General features: G+C 52.2%; 1 protein-coding gene across 1 annotated transcript in view; it reads left to right on the top strand.

Annotated features, from left to right (window-relative positions):
* The window catches only part of CACNA1S (calcium voltage-gated channel subunit alpha1 S), a 73,737-nt gene that overhangs the window by 31,211 nt on the left and 17,875 nt on the right, over positions 1–24,651 (top strand). The window contains exons 11-28 of the mRNA XM_023224710.1: positions 3,919–4,144; positions 4,899–5,106; positions 6,435–6,555; positions 7,429–7,543; positions 8,638–8,731; positions 9,451–9,520; positions 11,829–11,961; positions 12,631–12,760; positions 13,037–13,096; positions 15,232–15,338; positions 15,909–15,996; positions 16,280–16,387; positions 19,611–19,663; positions 20,029–20,175; positions 20,651–20,852; positions 21,303–21,461; positions 23,130–23,240; positions 23,937–24,020. Coding sequence (XP_023080478.1) covers positions 3,919–4,144; positions 4,899–5,106; positions 6,435–6,555; positions 7,429–7,543; positions 8,638–8,731; positions 9,451–9,520; positions 11,829–11,961; positions 12,631–12,760; positions 13,037–13,096; positions 15,232–15,338; positions 15,909–15,996; positions 16,280–16,387; positions 19,611–19,663; positions 20,029–20,175; positions 20,651–20,852; positions 21,303–21,461; positions 23,130–23,240; positions 23,937–24,020 — 2,216 coding nt within the window. The remainder of the gene's footprint in view (positions 1–3,918; positions 4,145–4,898; positions 5,107–6,434; positions 6,556–7,428; positions 7,544–8,637; positions 8,732–9,450; positions 9,521–11,828; positions 11,962–12,630; positions 12,761–13,036; positions 13,097–15,231; positions 15,339–15,908; positions 15,997–16,279; positions 16,388–19,610; positions 19,664–20,028; positions 20,176–20,650; positions 20,853–21,302; positions 21,462–23,129; positions 23,241–23,936; positions 24,021–24,651) is intronic.

Raw genomic sequence — 24,651 nt, 5'->3', positions numbered from 1 at the left:
AAAAAAAAAAAAAAAAAAAAAAAAAAAAACACCCGAGACTGGGTAATTTATAAAGAAAATAGGTTTGGTTGGCTCACAGTTCTGCAGGCTTTACAGCAAACATGGGATGGCATCTGCTCAGCTTCTGAGGAGGCCTTGGGAAGCCTACAGTTACGATGGAAGAAAGGGAGGGCAGGCACGTCACATGGTGAACGCAGGAGCAAGAGAGAGAAAAACTGGGAGGGGAGGTGCCACATACTTTTAAATGACAGGTTTTGTGGTGAACTCAGAGTGAGCTCACTTAACACCAAAGAAACAGCCCAAGCGATTCATGAGGAATCCACCCCCGTAATCCAAACACCCTCCACCAGGCCCCAGCTCCAGCACTGGGAATTACATTTCCGCAAGAGATTTGGGCAGGGCTATCTATCCAAACGATATCAGGTCTTATATGTGAATAACGTGTTGGACTTCACACTTTAGGCAATGGAAAGCCAATGAGAAGTTAAAAGCAGGAATATAGTGTGATCAGACTTGAGTCTTGGAAAGCTCAGTCTTGGTGGAAGGTCAATAAGTAAGCCTCCTCCACGTGGTAGATGTTCCCCTGGCTGTGGAGCTTTGGACCCTGAGAGGAGTAGGATATGAGAAAAGAAGGACCAGTTCCAACAACACGGTGGACAAACTCAGTACCCTCCCTGCAACAAACATGTAACAATGCTGCGTAAGGCGTAAGAACTATGTTTCCCGGAATGAAAAGGAAGTCTCTGAGTGGCGGAAACAAACAAGTGACCCAAAAGCAGAGCAGCGAGCTTGTGAACTGACTTCCAAGGACATTTTAGACCTAGGCCTAAATCCTAATGGGTGGCAGCTGGGTTCCTAAGGCCTGTGCAGGGCTGGAGACAGGGCCCTGGGCCTGCATGAGGTGGGAACTGGAACTGTCACACCTACACAGAGCCAGGGCCCTGGAAAGGCTGCCCCCATGGAAGGAAAGCCAAAATCTCACTGGGCCAGGAAACGAGCTTGGAAGTTTATTCCTGCTAGAGGCCCTGGGAGAAAGGAAAAATGTCTCAAGTGAACAATCAAAATCCTATCAGTGCCTTGTGTAGGTATGGAGTCCAATATACACTACCTCTCATGGTCCAAGGATCCTAAGCTAAGATAGTAACATAAAAATCAAGTTGCAAACAAGTAAAATCCCTGGGGTACCCCACAGAAGCAAACATAAACCATTCTTTAAGGATGCTTCTCAATCTAAGGCATATAGAATTTCTGCAGGGAAAAGTGTTTCCTGAAGATGAGCTCACAATTAAAAAAACAAACAAATGAACGAACAAAACTGCAAACCAAATAAGGAACAGAGCCACCCTGAGAAACAGTCATCAGGTACAACCGATGGAAGCTGATAGCCCCAAAAACCTGAGATGATAGAATAGTACAAAGGAGACTGTTGAAAATGATGAAAGAGGTAAAAGAAGGAAAATAAATAGAAAACGAGATTATCTTTTTCTATGGGAATGAAATAGGAAAGAAAGCTAGTTCTAAATGAATTCATTCATTCATCCGTTCCTTCATTTCAACCAGTCTTCTCGAGAGCACTTTGAATGTGCCAATCGTTGTCAAGGCACTATCAATGACCAAATGTGGAGATGGTGTAAACAGTGCCCACCAAGAGAAGTCAGGGATGATTTTGAGGTTTGTGGCCTATGCAGATAAATGGATAGTAGTGCCACCTGCTGAGAAAATGGTTAATGACCAAGTATTTTGGGTAGTGGGTGAGGATGGGCAGTATCCATGAGCTTCGTCTTGGGCATGGTGAATTTGATGTGCCTTTGAGACCTCCCAATGTACATGTCAAGGAAGCAGATGGAAAAATAGGTCTGGAGCCCAGCAGAGCAGTCTCAGCTAAAGAGCTACATCTGGGAGGCCTTGGTGGGGACGGTCTGAAGCTGTGGTCTTAGATAACACCAGATCCTCAGGGGAGAGTGTATACTCAAGTGTATTGCTCAAATCCAGTGTTCAATGACTCACTGTTTCATCCTGCTGAACCCTCAGCTGGAATGGCCCCAAAAGCAGTGGTAGGGGAATTCCCACAAAGGACTACCCCAGACAGTCCTGACATAGGGTCGGTTGCGTTTCCAAAGGAAGAAGTACTAAATGCCAGGGTGATCAGTCCAAAGCTTTTGTTGGGGAAACTTACTACAGAATGTTGCAGCAATCCTCATGATGGACAGCAAGAGAAAAGGGATGTTCTACCCAGACTTATCCACAGCAATGGGGTCAGGGCATGGACTTTACGTAAGGGTTTAAGGAATCTGGCTCAGGGCTGTGGCCAGTTCCTTTCAATGTTTGGGGCAACACCTATGACCTTTATTAGTGCCTAGGAATGTTCAAGGCCCCAATATGAGGTCAAGCCAGCTGAGAATAACCTGTAGCTGCGGGTCACAGAGTAGTCAAAGCAGTCTGCGATTTTCAGTCAGGACACAGAAAGAAAGTGGCAGGGTGGGAGTGGGGAGAACTGGAAGACCCTATGCTTGCTGGTGTAAGGAATGCATCTGCAGAGGAGGCTTAGGAAAATACAGAGAAGTAGAGGAAATCCAGAAGGATGTGGCACCACAGAAACCAAGGACAGAATGCTTAAAAAAGCAAGAGGATGGTCAACAGTGCCCAGTGCTGTTGGTTGGTCAGGAGCGGGAGGGTTAGATCAGCATTGGATGTGGCAGATTGATGCCCCTGGAGAGAGTTGTGTTGGTGACGTAGTGAGGGCGCATCCAGGTAGGGATGAGGTAAAGAGCAAATAGGGCAGGGCAAGGGGTGAAGAAGTGAAGAAAGCAATATAGACAACTTTTGGGAGTTTGACAGTGACAGGGAGGAGAGAGCTAGGACAGGAGTTAGAGGGAAAATGGGAGAGTCTTGGGGTTGTTTTGTTTTTGTTTTGAGATGGAGTCTCACTCTGTCACCAGATTGGAGTGCAGTGGCTCAATCTCGGCTCACTGCAACCTCCGCCTCCCAGGTTTAAGTGATTCTCTTGCCTCAGCCTCCCAAGTAGCTGGGATTACAGGCGTGTGCCACCACATTGAGCTACTTTTTTGTATTTTTAGTAGAGACGGGTTTTCACCATGTTGGTCAGGCTGGTCTTGATCTCTTGACCTCATGATCTGCCTGCCTCGACCTCCCAAAGTGCTAGGATTACAGGTGTGAGCCACCACGTTCGGCCTAGACTTGGGCTTTAAGAATGGCAAAGGGAGGGCCTATTTGAAAGAAAGAAGTTAAATATATAGGAAAGAAAAAGAATCATGGATAGGGAGCTTCCCAAAAAGGGGGGACGGGCAAAGCATAGGAGGATGGATTGGCTTCAGGTAGGTGGCAGGACCCTTCTCTACCGGGAGGGAAGTGTGTAGGAATGAGAGAGTAGCAGACTTAATGAACTTCAGTAGAATTAAAAGTAATAAAATCATCTTCCTATTAAATATGATATGAGTTAGCTTGCAAGAAATCAATGGGCAAAATTTACCAAGTTTTTTTTTTTTTTTTTAAGTTAATTTAAAAATTCGCTGAACATGGTGGCTCACACCTGTAATCCCAGCATTTTGGGAGGCTGAGGACAGCGGATTGCTTGAGCCTAGGAGTTCAAGACCAGCCTGGGCAACATGATGAAACCCTGTCTATAAAAATACAAAAAACTAGCTGGATGTGGTGGTACACGCTGGTAGTGGGGAGGATCACTTGATCCTGGGAAGCTGAGGCTGCAGTGTGCCATGATTGTGCCACTTCACTCCAGTTGGCAGAGTGAGGACCTGTTCCCTGCACCCCCCAAAAAAATCCATGGTGCTTTGGAAACAAGGGAAGGGGCATCCTGGGTTGAGGCCCAGCCACGGCCAAGGCTGGGAGGCAGGAGAAGGGAAGGAGAGTGATGCCGGGGCTGTGCCACCAATCCTGCAGACATTGCCAACCGGGTGCTACTGTCCCTCTTCACTGTCGAGATGCTGATGAAGATGTATGGGCTGGGCCTGCGCCAGTACTTCATGTCCTTCTTCAACCGCTTCGACTGCTTCGTGGTGTGCAGCGGCATCCTGGAGATCCTGCTGGTGGAGTCGGGCGCCATGACGCCCCTGGGCATCTCCGTGCTCCGCTGCATCCGCCTCCTGAGGATCTTCAAGATCACCAAGTGAGCGCTGGGGTTGGCTGGCACTCCTGGGTCCCCGGCAGGCACCACGGCCTGGTCTGGTCTACACCCACCTCATTTCCCGGGATCTGGAATGTGTGTAGGTTCACCAGTGGCCCCTTGCCTGGACTTCCCTCCCTCCTTGAAATGACCTCCTTCTGTGAAAAAAGGAATCACTTCCCCACTTTGAATCCATTTCTCTGTTTTTTTCTTACCATAGTCTATGGCAGGGCAGGGAGAGGGGGCGGTGGAAAAGAGAAAGGAAGAAGAGAAAAGGAAAGATGGGAAGAGGGAAGGAGGACAGGAAGAGCTGTAGGAAAAGGGGTGGAAATAAGAAAGAACGAGGAACACAGACAATCAGAGCCTTTGTGAGGTGGTGAAGGAAGAGGAGAGGGGTTCATCTGCTTGTACTATTTATCCATCACTTGTGTGAGCTAGGTACTGTGCTAGACACAGGGCATCGAAGGTATGCGGGAGAAAAGCCGTCCTTACTTTCATGGGGTTTCTCGTCCAGTGATGGGACCTAAAGTTAATCAATAGCCATATTTAACCAGTGTGAAATTACAGACAAGTGCTCCGCAGGAAGGAGACAGCGGGCATGCAGCCATGAATCCAGGGCCTTCCAGCCCCGAGGCAGCCCCCCTCCCTCTGTGTCATGTCAGTCCTGAGTCTTTCCCCCAAGCCTATCCACACCTCGTGTGAGGGTGGACAGTGAGAGGGTCTATCTCCTCCCGTCTTGTGCCTCCTCCTCCTTCAGATATTGGACGTCGCTGAGCAACCTGGTGGCATCCCTGCTAAACTCCATCCGCTCCATCGCCTCCCTGCTGCTGCTGCTCTTCCTCTTTATCGTCATCTTCGCCCTCCTGGGCATGCAGCTCTTTGGGGGGAGGTATGACTTTGAGGACACAGAAGTACGGCGCAGCAACTTCGACAACTTTCCCCAAGCCCTCATCAGCGTCTTCCAGGTAGGCTGTCCCTCTGCGTGGGCCATCCTTCTGCACAGTTGCTGAATCCTGCTTCTCTTGTCCTTTAAGATCAAGGTGGGCATCACGTTCTCCAGGAAACCTTCTCGGATCTGCTGGTTGAGTGCAATGTCCTTCTCTGGGCTCCCCTATCACCTGTGCATCTCTCCATTGTGACTCTTGCTCATTTGTCTCCTTCACTGTAGCTGCACCCACTTTGTCTGATTAGTCTTTGTTTCTGGTCCCCAGCACAGTGCTGGCCTACTGCAGGATAGTATGACTGGGTTAGGGATGGCCTGGGAGTCCAGATGTGTGCTTTCTCTCCCATGTGCTACTCAGGTCTCAGGGCAAAGTCAGATAAGGGGAGATTTTCCTCCCCAAGGCTGAGAAAGCCCCAGAGAAACACAAACCATTTCTCACTCTGCAGGCACGGCACAGCCGGTTCACTATCAGCCACCCAAGGGAGCATGGCTGTGGCCCACTGAGAAGCTTTCAGGGCCCCTGGCCTCCTGGAGGAGTTTTCTTAGTATAGACGTGGAAACATTCCTCTCTGGAGTGGCCCATATTTCATGAGTGATACCTCCCTTTTGTACCAGTGAGAGAGGCAGTGTGTGATCATCCGTCGGTCCTGTGGATGGCTTTGCCCACTCTTTCTTCCATTAGCCCTACTGGCTGGTCAGGCCTTGGACCTTTCAAGAAACTTGACATTTCACATGACTTCTAAGGCCAGAATAACAGGAGGCCTGGGTGGGTGCAGCACAGTGAAGCCCGGGGATTAGGAACAGAACAGGGAAGTGGCAAGCCCACAGACCAATTCCTTGTCCATAGAGAGCAGTGATAAGCTTCTATATCATTGGAATAGGGGTTTTGTTTTGTTTTTTGAGATGGAGTATCACTCTATCACCCCGACTGGAGTGCAGTGGCACAGTCTCAGCTCACTGCAACCTCCACCTCCTGGGTTCAAGCGATTCTCCTATCTCAGCCTCCCAAATAGCTGGGATTACAGGTGTCCACCACCATGCCTGGCTAATTTTTGCATTTTTAATAGCAATGGGGTCTCACCATGTTGGCTAAGCTGGTCTCGAACTCCTGACCTCAAATGATCCACCCACCTTGGCCTCCCAGAGTGATAAGTTACAGGCGTGAGCCACCGCACCCAGCTGGAATAAGGGTTTTGGGGAGAGCAGGGGCTGGCCACCTGGACTGTGGAATGAAAAGAGAGAAGGTCTGAGAGAACCACAGAGTTGGAGGAGACCTTCAGTCTATGTAGTCCCAACAGAAGACTCTCAGGCCCCCTGTGTTCCCGAGCCCTCGTTCTTCCCTCCACACAGGTCCTGACAGGTGAAGACTGGACTTCGATGATGTACAATGGGATCATGGCCTACGGTGGGCCGTCCTACCCCGGCATGCTTGTGTGCATTTACTTCATCATCCTTTTTGTCTGTGGCAACTGTATCCCCTTAGGAGCAGGCTGCAGAAAAGAGCTTAGGGAGGGGGTGGGGGAAAGGGCTTAAAATGAGGGTCAAGGGTGTCCAGTTCCTAGGTAGCTAGGCCCTCTGGCTGGAGGGGAGCTCCCAGGCCCATGGGGTAGGGGAGTAGGACATAACAAATGCAGGTATAGCTGTAGAATAATTCTTTCTGCCAAAAGATTAGAGACTCACAGGGGTGTTTGGCTACAGCTGGGAGGAATTAAAAGCCCAGCAAGGTCAGTGAGCCTACAGCAGTGGGGAGGAAGGACAGAGCTTTGCTGAAGAGCATGAAGATGGTGGGACAGCCTGCTCCAAAGTTTCGGAGGCAGGCAGGGAGCCACCAGGACCCTGTGGCTGGGATGATCAGCCTGAGCGCTGGGACCAGAAAGATGGAGCCAAGACAGGCTGAGAGATGAGAGGAGCAGATATGAGGGTGAGGTAGATGGGACTGGAGAGATACTGGCAGTGCCTGAGGCATCCTGGTGCCTGCACCATGGAATGTGATACTGTGGGGAGTGGGGAGGAAGGGCACCGTTGTTCCCCGACTCATGCGTGCCTCGCATGGGTCTCACTTGTTTTGCCTCACTGGCTCTCCACGCAGCTCAGTGTGGGAGCTGGGACCAGTCTGGACAGGAAACGGATGGGAGTCAAGGCCACAGTGGATTCAGGCTCCTTCCTGGGTAATCTGCGCAGGCAGGCCTCCCTGAGGGCCTTCCACTATTGTCCCTGGACACACACCTTCCCATGGATAGCTCTGGGAGTAGGGTTAGGTGCTGCCCACATGCAGGCAGGCAGGACTCCTGCCGCAGGCTCCCTTCCACCTACAACCGAAGGCTCCTTAGCTAAACCCACTCAGACATCCTGCTCAATGTCTTCCTGGCCATTGCCGTGGACAACCTGGCCGAGGCGGAGAGCCTGACTTCTGCCCAGAAAGCCAAGGCTGAGGAAAGAAAACGCAGGAAGATGTCCAAGTGAGTGCTTCCTTAGCAGGAAGGGAGCTGGAGTGCTCAGCCGTGGCCATGGCCTTCCAGCCCTGAACAAATGATCAGGGTCCCTGACATGGTAGCACCCACCTCACTGGGCAAACTTCTACAACCTGCGCATGGAGATGGCCGAGGTCCTTCCCTGTGGACAGGAACAGAGACATGTTGGCCTTCTGCACAGACAGGCCTCAGGATGCAGAATGCCAGAGCCTCAGAGCCCGGCCAGTTGAGCAGGGCTCCCCTGGGGAGGGATCCTGGGAATTCCCTTCCCAACCCTGTTACTGAGTCGCCATGCTTCTGGGAGAGAGGTGTTGCCCTTTGCTGAGTCTCAGGCATCCTCTCTTCTGTGAAGTGGCCATTGGCTTCTCAGGTTCTTCATAATTCTCTCCATCTGTGACTTTGTCAGTGAATTCTTTGTAGCCTGGGACCCTCCTCTGGGAGTAGAAGCACACTGGTGTTCTAGACAGTGTTTCTCAAATTCTAACTGCAAAAAAATCACCTAGGAATCTTGTTGAAATGCTGATTCTGTTTCAGCTGGTCCAAATCAGATAGGGCAGGGTCGGAGTTCCACATCAAACAGGCTTCCAGGTGGTGCCCATGCTGCTGGTTGGAGGATTATGCTTTGAGTACCTAGGTTCTAGACAGAGTCCTGCTTCTTCCAATGCCCATGCCTACAGGAATGGGACACCCGTTCCTGTGGAGGCAAGATGGAAAAAGAGGGACTAGCAATGGAGTTCAGACATTTCTAAAGAGTTGGAGCCATCTTGGGCAAAGCATGTTTCCATTCTGTGAATCTTGTATAAACTCAGTACAAAGCCACATTCCACCCATTCACTATCAACCAACATTAAACATGGCTGACCAGTGAGCCACAGGTAGCCATGGGCCCATGCTGTGTGTCGGGCCCACTCACCATAGAGAAAGGATGTGCCTGAGCCCACTGCACTTCCCATCTGGGGGCCGATGCCACTCCTCCTACAGATCCCAGCTCTTGGTGTGGAATCCTCCTGAGGGTGTTGTCAGGCTCAGCAGACCCCTGAGAACTTTCTGATTTGGCTTCCACTTTGGGTTTTCTAACTCAGGGGTCTCCCAGACAAGTCAGAGGAGGAGAAGTCCACAATGGCCAAGAAGCTGGAGCAGAAACCCAAGGGTGAAGGCATCCCCACCACTGCCAAGGTGAGCACCTCGTGGGGATGTTAGAGGCAGGCTGGGGGCTCTTCCAGTCCCATGGTTCCCCTCATAGCACAGAGTACAGGTGGGATAGGTTGGGGAGGTAGGGGAGTTATCAGCCAGGTGAGGGCATTTCCCTGTGTCTGACTGGAGGGAGAGCCAATGAATCCATCTCCAGGGACTCCTGCACTGAGAAGCACAGACCTCCCAATCTGGGAGCCAGACTTCTCCAGCATAGCAGCTTCCCACTCCAGACCAAGGAGTTACCTCCTCTCCTTGACACCCACTGTTCCACTGAGTGGCCCAGACTGGCTTCCACCATTGCTAGCCCCATCCTGCTTGTTCCCATCTGGCTCTGCTCACCATTCCTGAAAACTGAGGAACTGGAGTTCAAAAAGTCAGGGAACCAGGCCCAGAGGGGCTGGAGGTCCTGGCCTGGGAAGTTCAACTCTCTTCTGGAGAACCAAGCAGTGGGTGTGTGAAGATACAGTCAGATAGGCTAGGGCCAGCTCAGGCCTTGCCCCATGGGAGCTTGTGCAAATTGTCTGGCTTTGCTGGGCCTGGCCTCTCATTTGTACAATGGGGGTGATCATAATATTCCCTGTCCCTTAGCCTGTAGGGATGATTAAGTGAGCTGAACGCTAATAGGCTCTCCAGTATATGCTCACTGAGGGGAAACCGCAACTTCTTTTTCATTGTTATAGTCATTGTGTTCCTTCCTACAGCTGAAAATTGATGAGTTTGAATCTAATGTCAATGAGGTGAAGGATCCCTATCCCTCAGCTGACTTCCCAGGTGAGGATGCTGGAGACTGGACTGGAGCAGGGTGCTGGGATAAAGTAGGGGTGTGCCGGTCCTGAATTCTCCCTGTGGGCAGTCTCTTGTGTGTCCCTACCTGGACCCCTCCTTGTGGAGATCAGAACACCAGAGACGTCCCTTCTGTGCAAATAAGCCATCTGCCAGCTTGTCTCTCCCAACAATGCACACAACAGAAAAACCCATACATTTTATTTTCATGTAACTCAGCAAGTATTTATTGAGTGTGTGGGTATACAAGTCTTCCCTGCCAGTCATGCAGAATGGATCATACATGAGGACACACCTATCTATGTAGTAATGAGGCAGATTACTCACTATCCAGTGTCCAGTAGGACTGGGGGCCGGAAGGATACAGGGATGAATAGAACCATGACAGGCAATGTGGGTAAGTTCAAGAGGAGGAGACAATGGTGGGGTACGGAGACCATGGATAAGAAACAACCGTGGATAAACCACAAACATCTCATAAATGCAAATAACCAGTGACTGCTGCAGAAATTCCGTTTATCTGGACCAAGAAGAGGACAAGCAGAACCAGGCTGGATTAATCTTACCAGGCCACCTGGCAGAGCCCTGGGGTCCAAGAACTCTCTGAGTCCTGGGTCCTTTGGAGCACCAGGTCAGTGGGGCAATTTTAGGTCTACTTATCCCATCAGCTGATCAGCTACTTTTATGTCTACTTATGGAATCAGCTGATTAACATCTGTTTGCTCCGGTGACTCTAAGCTCCAGGGGGACTTTTGTGTTCCACACGGCACAGTGTTTGGCTCAGAGGAGGCCTCAATAAATTGAATTAATGAATGAATGCATGAAAGAAGTTTGCAAAGTGAAGTATGGGGAGAACGGAGCTGGTAGAAGTAAGACTAATGAAATTTCTTCAAATATCCACCAGCAATGAATATTTGTGTTTTAGAATAACTCATTTTGAGTTGTTTCATCTAACAGTTACCACCTATTAGATGGGAGTGACTGGTGTGCAGGTAAGATAGTGGCTGACAGGAAATCTGAGGTCAGGGAAAGGGAAGGGGCTGCAAAGAAATGAGGAAGGGAGGGGTAGAGGAGGTGTGGGCTGGGCAGCAGGAAGAGAGTCTTACCAAGGGGGCTGAATGTGTTTATATCCTGCTTCTTTCTAAAAGTTAGTTTGAAATGGCTTACAGCAAAAGATATGTGCAACGAAATTAACAAACTGGGCATAGGCAGAGGAAGTAAGAAGATGGGGGAAGGATACAAATACACTAAGAATTAACGGTCTCTTCGATTAAGCATGAAATGTGTCTCTGGGGTCTGTGGCAGGCTGGGCAAGACAGGAACTGTCAAGTTAGGCCACTCATTCTGAGAAACAAGAGTTTTAACTTCTCGGGGGAACAGAAAAATTGGAATGTGACTTGGTGGATTTGAGAACCCCTACAGGTGGCCATGATGGAGACAGTAGAATCCAGTAGCTCTTGGCTTCCCTCAAGGCCTCTGCCAGGGGCCAATAGGGGTAGGGAGGAGGTAGCTGTCAGGGGAGGGAACCAATAGAAACCCCAGCTTCGTAGTGCCCCCAGCATCTGATCACAGGATTCTCCCACCCTGGGAGCTGAGGATTTCAGGTACCCAACTTCCTCATGAGGTCATGAGACCCAGTGAATGTGCTTGGAATGTCTGTCTCTTCCTCTATCCCCTGCTCCCATCCCCTGTACCTGGTGTGGTCCTGGGGACTGGGTGAAGCTCAAGAAATTCTGATTGCTTTTTTCCATGCTGGAAGCTTCTCTGTGAAGTTACTATTTTAAAAATCCTAGCCCAGGAGAGGATCACAGAGTCCTTTTATTTCAACAACCCTCCTGCCCCTTGTCGGTTTCACAAATGGAAAGCTGATGCTGACGAAGGGCACAGACCTTCCCAGCACTGCACAGCAAGTTAGACGCAAAGCCGGAACTAGGACCCAAGTCTCCTCTCCTGAAGCACGGTTTCCCACTCCATCCCCCAGCCTATGGATATTTGAGGCGGTGTGGACTGAGCCTTGAGACACAAGATGCAGCCACAAAGTTATTTGGGCTTGCTCCTAGCCCCACTTCTGGAAGGTTGTGAGCCTCCCTTACCTATCCTTGACAGCTCAAATCTGCTCACTGTGAAGAAAAGGAGATGCCCAGGCTGGACTCTGCCAAAGCCCTAGGGTCCCAAGTCAGCCCGGTACCACCTTGCTTACCAGCTGCAGGGGCTCCTAGGAGGGCTCTGAGCACAGAAGCCACGGGCATAGCAAAGCATAGGAAGACACCCCTAATTCCTCCGTTTCTCCCCACAGGGGACGATGAGGAAGATGAGCCCGAGATCCCACTGAGCCCCCGACCACGCCCCCTGGCTGAGCTGCAGCTGAAAGAGAAGGCCGTGCCCATTCCAGAAGCCAGTTCCTTCTTTATTTTCAGCCCCACCAATAAGTAGGTGCCCCTTGGCTGCTGTGGGGGTGATTGATGAGGCTCTCATCTGCTTCCCTGCCCTGGTAAAACCGCCATCTGACTCTCCATGCCTACAGTTATACTATGAGAAACTCAGTGTTTTAGCTTAAGATCTTGTGCCCTGTTTAAATGCTAGTATATCTGGGAAAAGTAATGCTTTAAACCTTATCAATTATTTACACCTAAGAGGGACCTGTTTATTGATTCCTTTCTGAGAGAATAGCTTTAGACAGGACAAGCGGGAGAGAGCAAGGGAAGCTATAGTTTTTATGGGCTTCATAATTTTACACCTTTAAACTACACACAGGTCATAGTCTCTGTGGAGTTTCATCTGTCTGCCTCATGGCTAGAGACCAACCTGTCCCATTTTCATCTGATGGGAAACCTCAGGGTGGTGACATAATTGCAGGAAGGGGCAGGTGGTGGGAGGGGCTTGGCTGGGAGGTAGAACTAAGGCTTTAGAAACAGAATGAGGGGTCAGGGCCCCCTGTGTGTCCAGCCAGAGGACCCCGCAGGTACAGGGCTGCACTTCTCTACTGGCCGGGGAGGAGCAGGAGGTGTATCCCATGTCCCTCCGCAGGATGGAGGCTGACGAAGCCAGAGCCTCCAGCAGCTCACAGCTCCCCTGCCCTCCCTACCTTGCCCCACCAGGATCCGTGTCCTGTGTCACCGCATCGTCAATGCCACCTGGTTCACCAACTTCATCCTGCTCTTCATCCTGCTCAGCAGCGCTGCACTGGCTGCGGAAGACCCCATCCGGGCTGATTCCATGAGAAATCAGGTGATGGGCCTCACCCTCTCTGCTGCTCAGCACCCCTGCCCCCTCCAGCCTCAGCCTGGTGCCCAGGGTTCAGCTGTATCCTCTATGTGGCGACAGGCATCAGAGTTTCTTAGAGTTCAATTTCTCAGGGCTAGGACTGCCCACTCCACTCCTTCTCAACGGCACAGGCTGGGGCACAGACTGGCTCTGACTGCCTGCTTTGATGTTGCTGCTGATGATGATACTTTTGCCCCTTCCTCCTTTCACTGGCTGCTCCCTTCCCTGCCCTGTCCCCAGATCCTTAAACACTTTGACATCGGGTTCACCGCTGTCTTCACTGTGGAGATTGTCCTCAAGGTGAGTGAGGCTATGGGGCAGCCCTGGGGAGGGAGTTTCCCTGATGTGGTTCCAGCTTACACACACTGAACTCGGGGGCTGGAGAGAAGTGGAAAAGAGGTGGAGAGTGGCAGGAAAGACTCACAGGACCCAGCACACAGGGCAGACCCACAGGTGTCTGGGTGGTGGGCTGGAGAGTGAAGCCCAGCCAGCCTGTGGCTCCCCTATCCACAGAGTACAGCCCATGTCTTGAAGCCTCAGGCATTTTTCTTTTTAGGCGTAGTCTCGCTCTGTCACCAGGCTGGAGTGCAGTGGCGCTATCTCAGCTCACTGTAACCTCCGCCTCCTGGGTTCAAGCGATTCTCCTGCCTCAGCCTCTCAAGTAGCTGGGACTACAGGCGCATGCCACTACACCCAGCTAATTTTTTGTATTTTTAGCAGAGACAGGGTTTCACCACGTTGGCCAGGACAGTCTTGATATCCTGACCTTGTGATTTGCCCGCCTCAGCCTCCCAAAGGGCTGGGATTACAGGCATGAGCCACCGCGCCCGGGCCAAACTCCGGCATTTTTCTTCCATACGGTTAGCTTAAGAGCAGACCTGGTGGCCAGGCGCAGTGACTCACGCCTGTAATCCCAGCCCTTTGGGAGGCCAAGGTGGGCGGATCACCTGAGGTCAAGAGTTTGAGACCCACCTGGCCAACATGGCGAAACCCCGTCTCTACTAAAAGTACAAAAATTAGCCAGGCATGGTGGTGAGCACCTGTAATCCCAACTACTCGGGAGGCTGAGGCAGGAGAATCACTCGAACCCCAGGAGGTGGAGGTTGCAGTGAGCTGAGATCGTGCCACTGTACTCCAGCCTGGGTGACGAGAGAGACTCCATCTCAAAAAAAAAAAAAAAAAAAAATGAACAGAGCTGGGGTGCTGTGTGATTTGTTGTCCCTACACCTCTGTTACCAGCAACTGGAAAGGCCTTTTCCTTCAAGAGTCCCCAGAGAAGTGACCACTGCCCTGAACTGGATTCCTGGCAGCTCTGCCCTATCATGCCTTTTCCACACCTTACCCACAGCATATCACTGCTCACCCATTCGCAACACAGATGCACGGAGTTGCAGCCATCCTGGGGGTGGTGGGCTCTGGGGGCAGAGGGAGGACCCGTCTGTGACTGAAACTCAGTAGCCCTAGTGTGTACATTCTCAAAGTAAGAGAGGAGAGGCTAGCAGAGCCCCAGGAATAGGTTCAGAGCAGGCTGTGGTGTGAAATCAGGACAGTACCTTATTTCAGGGCCTCTACTATTGAAGGAATTGAATAGAGGGAGATGGTGGCTTCCTCGAGATCAAGAAGTTTGTGGAGTTTGGGGCATGAGAGCCAGACCCTGAAGTTGGACAGGCCTTCACTGGGTCGAGATAGCTAGAGCAGCCTAGGACAGACGGTAGCAAGTGCATTATAAGAAGATTTGGAGACATTGCCAGAGTGGACAAAGTGGCCCCTTTGGGCTGGGATATATTGCACGTACAGGGAGGCCTGGGTGCTAAGTCTGAGAAGGCAAATTAAGACAAAATCATATAGGTCCTTGAATGCTGGGAAAGGTTTCAGCCCTGTTTGATTTTAAGGGCATAATGCATTTGTGCAAAGGTCTGGGAGATAATTAGAGAATATATCAAAGAAACTGAGAGGGGAGCAAGAAGGCAGGTGCTGGGAAGGAGGTGGAGAGGGAGGAGAGAGGGCCCAGGACCCCTGAAGTCTTGGAGGGCTTGTTCAGCCTGATTCAGCAAGCCACAGGGCAGAAGGGATTGCCCAAAAAGCTTTCCAGGAAGGAGGAGAAATTTTATGTCACAAAGGAGACAGTGGGGCCAGGGCCTCCCACTCTGTGGCCCCATGGGAAAGGAGAGGGTTCAACCCAGGGTTCCCTATGGCATGTGAAGACAGAGACTTCTGGCCCAGCTGCCCATGGGAAGTCCCCAAGCTTCAACACTGTGAGCAGAGGTAGGAAATGCATTTAGGCCACTGCAAGGAGTTGAGTGAAATATAGAGATTTCTGGAAGATTATTGCCTCAGTAAGTGCTCTCCTGAGCAGAGGCGAGAAGCCCTTGTCTGTGGGAGACAGGCCCGTTCCCCAAGCTCCTCCACCCAGGCTGCTGCCTCTGTCTCCCCAGATGACGACCTATGGAGCCTTCCTGCACAAAGGTTCCTTCTGCCGCAATTACTTCAACATGCTGGACCTGCTGGTGGTGGCCGTGTCCCTCATCTCCATGGGACTTGAGTGAGCAGCGTCAAGGACCAGCCCTGGGCACTGACCACCCTCTACTCTGTGCCAGGGCTTTGTAATGGGAGGCCCACCCACGTTGGTGGGCCCCTGCCACAAGAGGAGGGTCTCTCAGGGCCTCTGATGGGGGCAGGGGTCCTGTGGGTTGTCACCAGCTGGAGTGTGAGTTGCCACCAGCGAAGTGGGCAGCACTCTGTTCTGGAGACTGGCAGGGGATGCAGAGAGGAGGAAGTGGTCCCTCCCTCCCCCACCCTGCGGGGAGCACAACCCCTGCCTTCAGGGTGCTCACTGTCTGATGGGAGGGACGGAGCCTCTAGCCACCCACAGGAGAAGGCTCTATTCTGCTTCATGACACACCCATGAGAACACCGTCCAGACAGCAGGGGTGGCTGTGCCCTGGAGTAGGGCACACTCTCACAACTGGAGGAAAGGGACGGGGAAGGTGGGAGGGTTTTCAGGCAGAAAGGCAGCTGGTGTGGAGGGCGGGATATGACTAGAGGCTCCACTGCAGACGGGGCTGGCTGGAGCAGGCTGCCCTCAGCCCCCGCACCATTGCCGCCCCTCCAGGTCCAGCGCCATCTCCGTGGTGAAGATCCTGAGGGTTCTGAGGGTGCTCCGACCACTCAGAGCCATCAACAGAGCCAAGGGGTTGAAGGTGAGAGAGGGCCTGGGCATGAGCCCTGGAGAGGGATGGGAGGGATTACAGGGGCCTCCTGACTCCAGAAACTTCAGCCCAGCCATGGCTGGGACTCCTGTCCCATCTGCCTGGCCAGATACGGGTGAGGATGAGGCTGGGGTAGCCATGCTTCCCCACCAGCCTCTCCCCGCCTCCAACTCATCAGGAGGCAGCAAGTCTTGCACTCCTGAGGTTTCCTCAGCTGGGCTAGCGGGGTTACAGTGAGGGCACCCCCAGCCCCCATTGGCCCCTCTCTCCCCAGCACGTGGTGCAGTGCATGTTCGTGGCCATCAGCACCATCGGGAACATCGTGCTGGTCACTACCCTCCTACAGTTCATGTTTGCCTGCATCGGCGTCCAGCTCTTCAAGGTGAGGCCCTGCCTGCGCAAGCAGCTCCCGCTCCCACTCCCAGCCGTGGTGCCCACTCTCAAGCAAAAGGAGCCCCAAATTGTGAAAACAGATGTCTTTGAATGCAGTTTTTCATACGAGAATATTTTATTTTGAAAAATAGGTCTTCACCACACCAAACACGTAAGTCTGCAGAAAACCAGTAAGACATCATTACATTTAAATAGCACCTTGAGTTCCACAAAAGCAGCCCGATGATAATCTCAGAAACAGTCAATGGGCTTCTAACACTACTGAAATGGTAGCAGAGGGTCGTGTGTCTATTGAGTTGAAATTAAAATACAATTCAAGCACCATCTCTTAAAGCTATTGTCATGCACTTAGAATTCTATCAAACAAAACAAGAAAACGGTTAGTTTGATGTCCATCTTCTAAATATGACTACGAAACTTCAGTCTATAAATACAACTCTCCTAAATCAAACTTTTAAGAGGCAGCCATCTTTCAATGATGGTCGATAACTTTAAGAGATCAATAAGCTAAAATGAAAACCTGACAGCAACTATCTTAAGCTCTTCAAAAAATTAAATACACGAGCAACACAACACGTTGAGACTCAAAGTGAATTTGCTTCAATTGAATGCACAGAGTTTTGAGGCTAATATATGGCAAATCCAGATCCGGTTTCCTCAGTGACATCCATTCCAGGCCTCTGTGGTTCTGCTGACCACCACTGCCATGGTGCCATTGTATCTGCTCTCTCCCTGCCCCTGCATGGCTTCTCCTTGGGGAGGGAGGCCCCTCCTCCCAGAGTCCTGCAGCCATTCCTCTCCCTTCCCACCCTTGCCCGCTTCCTCCCATCCTGCCAGGCCTGTCTGTGCCAAGCATACGCCCTATCCCAGACCCACACTCCGCCTCCGTCAGTGCAGCTGGGCTGCGGCAGCCCATCTTCCTTGCTGGTATGTCTGGCATCATCCACATCTACCGGGAGCTCCTAAGGCTGAGAGTTCATCATCTCACATCTGGAGCCAACCTTATTCTTTTCTCACTTTCTTAGGAGAATACAGCTGTTCAGTTCCTCTCTAGGAATCAGCCCTACAAAGATGTCCCTCCCGCAGAACCCTGATTTCCAGATGTCTCTGGCCCTCAGATCATTTGCAGGACAGAGAAATTGATTTCTGAGTATACACCAACACGTTTGACACTTCCTGCGTGACCCAGCTGCTCCTCCTACCACCAAAGCACAATCTTTCAAAGTCATGATTACATGACCTCAGTCAGTCTTAGACAGGCAATGGCATCATCTTGCAATCATTCATTCATTCAACAAACATGTACGGAGCATGTTTTCCATACATGAGCCAGGGCCTCTGCTAGAGCTGAGGGCCTTACAAGCCAAATCCTCCTGGAGGGCAGGGAATAGGCTTTGAGAGAAACAGCAGCGTGAAGCTCCCAGAGGACCTTCGGGGGTAACAGGTCTTGTTGGTCCCTGTCCTGGAGGGATGGGAGGGATGGGAGTGTTTATCATGTCTGTCCACTCTGCCAGCTGCATGTGGCCTTCTCCCCCTGGCCCAGCTGAGGGCTGTCCACCTCCTGCCCCCCAGCCCCTTCCTCTGCCAGGCTTGGGTCCCCAGAATCCCCTGAGGGCAGAGTCTGTGTCTGCCTCATCCCTTCGTCTGGCTCCCTGCCCAGGGGCTGGTGCAGACGAGGCCCACCAAACACACTCCCTGAAGGAATGAATGAGCCGCTGCCCTCCCTTTGGCTTCCATGTCCCTTCCAGACAAGCAAGAGCAATTGCCTGTCAACACCTAACTCTCGCCATGCTTTAGTCTATCATTAAAAGACCCCCAGCTCCTGCCTTCCAGGAAGTCCTAGAAGCATAACACTGCCAATTGGCATTTGATGTTGCAGTTGACTCCGTGGAAGCTTGCCACGTGCATTCCACATTATAGTAGAGAGTCGAGCTTTGCTTTCCATAGTAAATTGGACATTTGGTGTTAAGTGCCCAGACTCTGCCCAGTGGCAGCTCTATCTACTCCCTGCTTACCCCCCAGTACCACCCACCTCACCTTCACCCTCTGCTCCAGCAACTATAAAAAGGGCATGTAGTAGGAACAGCACAGACCTGTGTGGCAGGGGCAGTGGGGGGCAAGGTCCAGCTGTGTCTTTAGCTAGTGCTGTATCCTTGGCCGAGGCAGTTTCCCTATCTGAGTCTTTGAAGGAACTGCACCAGAATCCGTGGATCTCAAGCCTGATTTAGCCTCCTTAAGACCTAGCCACCCTGCTGGGCATGGTGGCTCATGCCTGTAATCCCAACACTTTGGGAAGCCAAGGTGGGCAGATCACTTGAGGTTGGGGGTTCAAAACCAGCCTGGCCAACATGGTGAAACCCCTTCTCACTAAAAATACAAAAATTAGCTGGGCATGATGGCACATACCTGTAACCCCAGGTACTCAGCAGGCTGAAGCAGGAGAATTGCTTGAATCGGGGAGGCGGAGATTGCAGTGAGCCGAGATCATACCACCGCACTCTTGCCTAAGTGACAGAGTGAGCTTAAAAAAAAAAAGACCTAGCTATCCACTACTTTCATTCAAACATGTTGTTCAGGAGTTCAATCTGTGACACAGATAAAAGGAGCAACTGCTCTGGCCAAAGTCAGTGCAGAGGAGCACAGAGCCCCCTACCCAGGCCTTGGGCTAGGACATGGGACCCCGCTTGACTCTGAGACAAGTTGAGTCATCAGAGCCCAGCTGGGCTCCAACTCTGCGGCTCCCGCCCCACTGGCAGGAGGATGGAGGTGGGAGGTGGGCAGCCCCTCCTCCTTGTTCCATAATGGGAGACCACAGAAGGCCTCCTGCAGCAGTAGGGGAGGTGAGGGGCTCAGAGGCTCAGCTCCCCGATGGAGGGGCAGGGGCAGAGCTGCACTCATGTACATCCCCTCAGCCCATTGGGGTACTCAGTAAATGCCCCTCTGAGGCACTGCCTTCTCAGTCTTGGCAGCATCTAGGCTAGGTGGGAAAGCCCTGGGCCAGCTGTGGGAATGAATGATGGTGAAGAAAGGAGACTGCTCTGGGGCCCTGCCCCAAGGGCGAGTTCACACCTCTGAAAGGAAGAGATCCTTTTTCCAGATGCTTGCCTTCCCTGCCCCCTTCTATTGTTCACTCCTAGTGCCCACTTTTCTATCCTGTTTCCATGACAACATGCCTCCCTCCCTCCCTCCCTCCCTCCTTCTCCTGGCTGCAGGGGAAGTTCTTCAGGTGCACCGACTTGTCCAAGATGACAGAGGAGGAGTGCAGGTACACGGGGCAGAGAGCACGGCGGGATGGTCACAGGGCAGGGAGCACTGTGGGACAGTCACGGGGCAGGGAGCACGGCAGGATGGTCACAGGGCAGGGAGCACTGTGGGACGATCACGGGGCAGGGGATTGTGTGTTGGTGGATGATGGCCCTGCAAGCTGGAAACTGGGGAAGCTCAGCCTTTAGGCCTAGGAGGGATGCTCACAGAGGCCCCTTTCCTCGGGCTTGCCCAGCGATGTCCCCTCAGGTCCCAGATCCAGACCTTCACTTCTCCTGCACACCCCCCACCCAGGGCCCAGAGGATGTGGGTGGGGCAAGGCAGCCCAGCCGTGTCCTGTGGAGTGACTGGGCCTCACTGCCACAGGGGCTACTACTACGTGTACAAGGACGGGGACCCCACGCAGATAGAGCTGCGTCGCCGTGAGTGGGTACACAGCGACTTCCACTTCGACAATGTGCTCTCAGCCATGATGTCCCTCTTCACGGTCTCCACCTTCGAGGGATGGCCTCAGTGAGTGGGGGCTGGGGCCTAGGTCCCTCATGGGCATGGTCAGGTAGGACCAGGCAGCCAGCCTGCCCTTCTGCAGCCCCCATGGTGCTACTGCTATCTGTGGCAGGTGCCCAACAAACCCACCAACTCTCTGATGGTTTGATGGTATGTTGACTGGTCACTCCAAAGTAGGCCTGACCAGGGCGCTCTGACAAAATGTACTCAGTCCCCCATAGGTGTATGCTTCTCTGCCCACAGGGCAGATTGTTAATACTGATTGACTAGGGATAGATGGGGCAACCTCTGGAAAGGCAGGGCCATTCCAGGATTGGGTCTGGTCTTTCCTGGCCCCGTCCTAACTCCTGTCCCATAACTTGACTGTTGAGAAGGTTCCCTTGGCTCTCCACAGCCAGTGGGATAAGGCCCATCCTTCCCAGCCTGACTCTCTGCCTTGTCACCCTGCCCAGCCTGTCCTCTCTTCTTTGCCCACCCCCAGGCTGCTGTACAAGGCCATAGACTCCAATAAGGAGGACGTGGGTCCCATCTACAACAACCGTGTGGAGATGGCCATCTTCTTCATCATCTACATCATCCTCATTGCTTTCTTCATGATGAACATCTTCGTGGGCTTCGTCATTGTCACCTTCCAGGAGCAGGGCGAGACTGAGTACAAGAACTGTGAGCTGGACAAGAACCAGGTGCCTGGGCCACCTGCCAGAGGTGAAGGGCAGAGCTCCAGCAGGCATCCTGCTGGCCCGAGCCCTAGGTCCAACCAGGGAAGAGAGGCCTAAGGCTGACCCCAGAACCGCATTTGATGCCAAGCCCTGGCCTCCATGCACCCTACCCTATCTCCAACCTGAAGCAATACAAGTTGCTAGAGTGGGTCTTCTCATGGAACCTCATGATGCTCAGAGAAAGGAAGCCCTTCAGACCCCCAGGCTAGTCTAGAGCACCCATGGGAATGGGCTGTGATAACTCAAGGGGAACCCAAGAGCCCAGCAGGATTCTTCCCCTAAACAGTGCAGAGTCCTCAGCCACAGCCCCTGGCCACAGCTGCTCCTGACTTGCCCGTCAAGCCCATGGATGTGGGTGTGGAGAGGGTGGGAGGGGCCTCTTGGTGCTGACCTGTCCTGTTGTGTGTGTTGCAGCGCCAATGTGTACAGTATGCCCTGAAGGCCCGCCCACTGAGGTGCTACATTCCCAAAAACCCATGCCAGTACCAGGTGTGGTACGTTGTCACCTCCTCCTACTTTGAATACCTGATGTTTGCCCTCATCATGCTCAACACCATCTGCCTTGGCATGCAGGTAAGGGCTCCCCAGGAGACAGATGTCTGATCAGACTGAGACCTGGGCCTTGGGTAGGTCAGGGTGAGTAGGGCAGGATAGCCCAGATTCCCCCCAGCAGACATTTCCTGTGTACTGTGTGCTGAGGCGCTACATGGAATACAGAAGATAACTGTACTCAGGCCTTGACACCAGGCACTTATGGCTTATTAAGGAGGTAATTCGAGCATAAAAATAGTATGGTAATTCTGCAAATAGGAGATAGCTATCACAGAAGGAGGAGAAAGTGTGGGAAGTAGAAAGTGCTTTCTCTGTTTTTCTTCTGCTGTTGCAAATCTGGATGGTTGAGTTGGCTGGAATCTTGGCTCTGGTCCCAAGGAAAATGGATTTAGTATTTGCAAAACAGGTGTCTCTCTTGGGAGCTGAGCACCCTTTATAGACAATATCGTAATTAGCAGCATCGTTATCAAGCCTTGGTTAAGCATCTGATTCCTTAAGCCCTGTATAAATAGGATGGTGCAGCTAGGCTTCCTGCTCGTAAAAGCCCGAGACACACCCAATGATAAGAACACACACTGCAGGCTGGGCACGGTGGCTCACGCCTGTAATCCCAGCACTTTGGAAGGCCGAGGTGGGCAGATCACGAGATCAGGAGATCGAGACCATCCTGGCCAACATGGTGAAATCCCATCTCTACTAAAAATACAAAAAAATTAGCCAGGCGTGGTGGCGGGCGCCTGTAGTCCCAGCTACTCAGGAGGCTGAGGCAGGAGAATGGCGTGAACCCAGGAGGCAGAGCTTGCAGTGAGTCGAGATCGTGCCACTGCACTCCAGCCTGGGCGACAGAGCGAGACTCTGCCTCGAAAAAAAAAAAAAAGAACACACACTGCTAGGTCATGATGATATGGAAAGACAATCACTGAGCCAGGAGGCCGAGGTAGCAGAGGATCATCAGCACTGGCTTGTGTTTGGGGCTGAGTCAGGCAGCAGAATTGGGCAGTCCTGCCAAGGCAGGGCAGGGTGGAGGCAGTCATCGGATGCTCCCAAACTACCTGGAAGATTTTGTGGAAGAGGTAGAATTTCATCCACTTTCTAATAAAAGGGTCAGAGATCCCTGGGAAAACTTACAAGGAAGTAGATTTAAGGAGGGTCATAGTGGTGGGTGACAGGGGCCTCACCATCATGCCTCACCATCACTGGGGGTGGTGTGCAGACACAGGAAGCTTGGTGAGCTCTCGGTTTCCCACTAGTAGCCAGTGATAACACGGACTGTGGAACCCAGGGGTCTTCCTTCCTAGTCCTGTACCCAAATGACTAAACAGAACCTGTCACAGAGCCCTGTCTGGACAACCTCCCATCCTGGACCTCCCAGATCAGATATGTAAACGAGCTCTGGCCTTGCAGCCCTGCATGTAAATGAACGCACTCGACAGGACTTGGAATTGGAGCCCCCTCCCCTCCTGTGTTACCTCTTTTGTGGTGGTGGGGTGGGGGAGGATGTTCGTAAAATTTGGTGGAACTCAGGGGATTGCTAAAGCAGCTTCTAGTTTTCTGAGCTAAAACAAGGTGAGCAGGGGGCCCAAGAAAGGGTTGGGGCCTGCCCAGGAATAGGCAGGGGCTCTGGGAATGCAGTCTACAGGGTGGGCAAACCTGGCCCCCCGACCCACTGCTCCTGTGTCCCCTCCACAGCACTACAACCAGTCAGAGCAGATGAACCACATTTCAGACATCCTCAATGTGGCCTTCACTATCATCTTCACCCTGGAGATGATCCTCAAGCTCATGGCCTTCAAGGCCAGGGTAAGTGTGGGGGCTGCAGGGCCAGTTAAGAAGCTGCTGCTGGGCGGGGGGGCCTCCCAGTGGAACATCCACCTCATCCCTCATCCTATCAGGGCCCCTTTGCCCAGCACTTTTGCTCCCAACTTGCTCACCCCTTTGCCCACTTCCACCTTCAGACACAGGGCAGGCAAATCTTCGTGCAGCCAGAATTGACCGATGACAGAAAGACTCTGGGTGCCTCTTCCTTTGAGCTTCTCTTACATTCTCGCCTGCCCTGAAGTTTCTGAAGAACAGGCCCAGGGCTGGGGGAAAATCTTGCCTTGTCTCTATGATTCTCAAGTCCATTCCCATGGTTCCCAGCACAGCCCTGTCAGTTCTGCACTGTCAAGCCCCAGACAGGATGTTCAGTGGGGTTCAGGGGATGAAAGATATCTCTATATGGACCAGGACCCCAAATCCTGAGTTCCCAACGATTCTCCCCTCCCCCCCTCCACTGCTTTCTGCTCTGGAGGAGGGGAAATAAAGAGCAAAGGGTAGAGGAGGGTTGGCGTGGGGGAGCCCACTGGAGCACCAGTGGGAGGTGGAGTCACAGGCACCCCACCTTGACCTGACCCGCAGCTCCACATTAACTCGAGTGGGACACTGTCCTCTGCTAGCAGCCAGAGTTCCTTTCTCCCAAAGCTCACCCCCTCGCTCTTCCATCCTTTTCCCTCCCAGGGTTACTTTGGAGACCCCTGGAATGTGTTTGACTTCCTGATTGTCATTGGCAGCATCATTGATGTCATCCTCAGCGAGATCGACGTGAGTATCAGGCAGGCAGAGCCATCACTAGGCTGGGTCCAAGAGCATGTGTTCAGTCCACAGATATTTGTGGGGTGCCCACTGTGTGTGCAACATGGAACCCCAGGGGTTAAAAAGATGGAATGACAAGTCGTGGCTTCTCCCCTCAAGGGACTATCATCCTGCTGGGCAGAGAGATAACTCAGATACCAGGGAGACACAATGGGTGTACCTACTACACTATCAAAGGCAAGAGCTGTAATGGAAAGGAAAGTCGTCTCTGAGTGGGGTGGTCAGAGAAGGCTTCATGGAGGTGGTGCCATCTGCCTGAAGGAAAGGGAGGTGGTGACTGGAGCTGGAGAGGAGAGCAAGCACCTCAGGCAGGGCTATTGTAGGAGAGGCACAGAGCAGGATATGCAAAGAAGGTTCAGGGCATGCTGAGTGGTCCAGTTTATCGGAAGCATAAGAACATGCAGACAGGAGAACAGAGAGGGCAAGGCTGGAGAGCTAAGCGGTGAGAGGAGGCTTCAGCTTTATGGAGCAGGCAGTTGGAAGTCACTAAAGGTTTTAAACAGGGCAGTGGGAGGACTAGAGTCCTACTCCTTTTTTTAAAATATGTTTTTGGAATATACAGATGGGGTCTCGCCATGTT

Source organism: Piliocolobus tephrosceles, chromosome 1 (assembly GCF_002776525.5).
Source record: "Piliocolobus tephrosceles isolate RC106 chromosome 1, ASM277652v3, whole genome shotgun sequence".
Taxonomy (NCBI): Eukaryota; Metazoa; Chordata; class Mammalia; order Primates; family Cercopithecidae; genus Piliocolobus; species Piliocolobus tephrosceles.
This window is presented reverse-complemented; position numbering and strand designations above follow the sequence as displayed.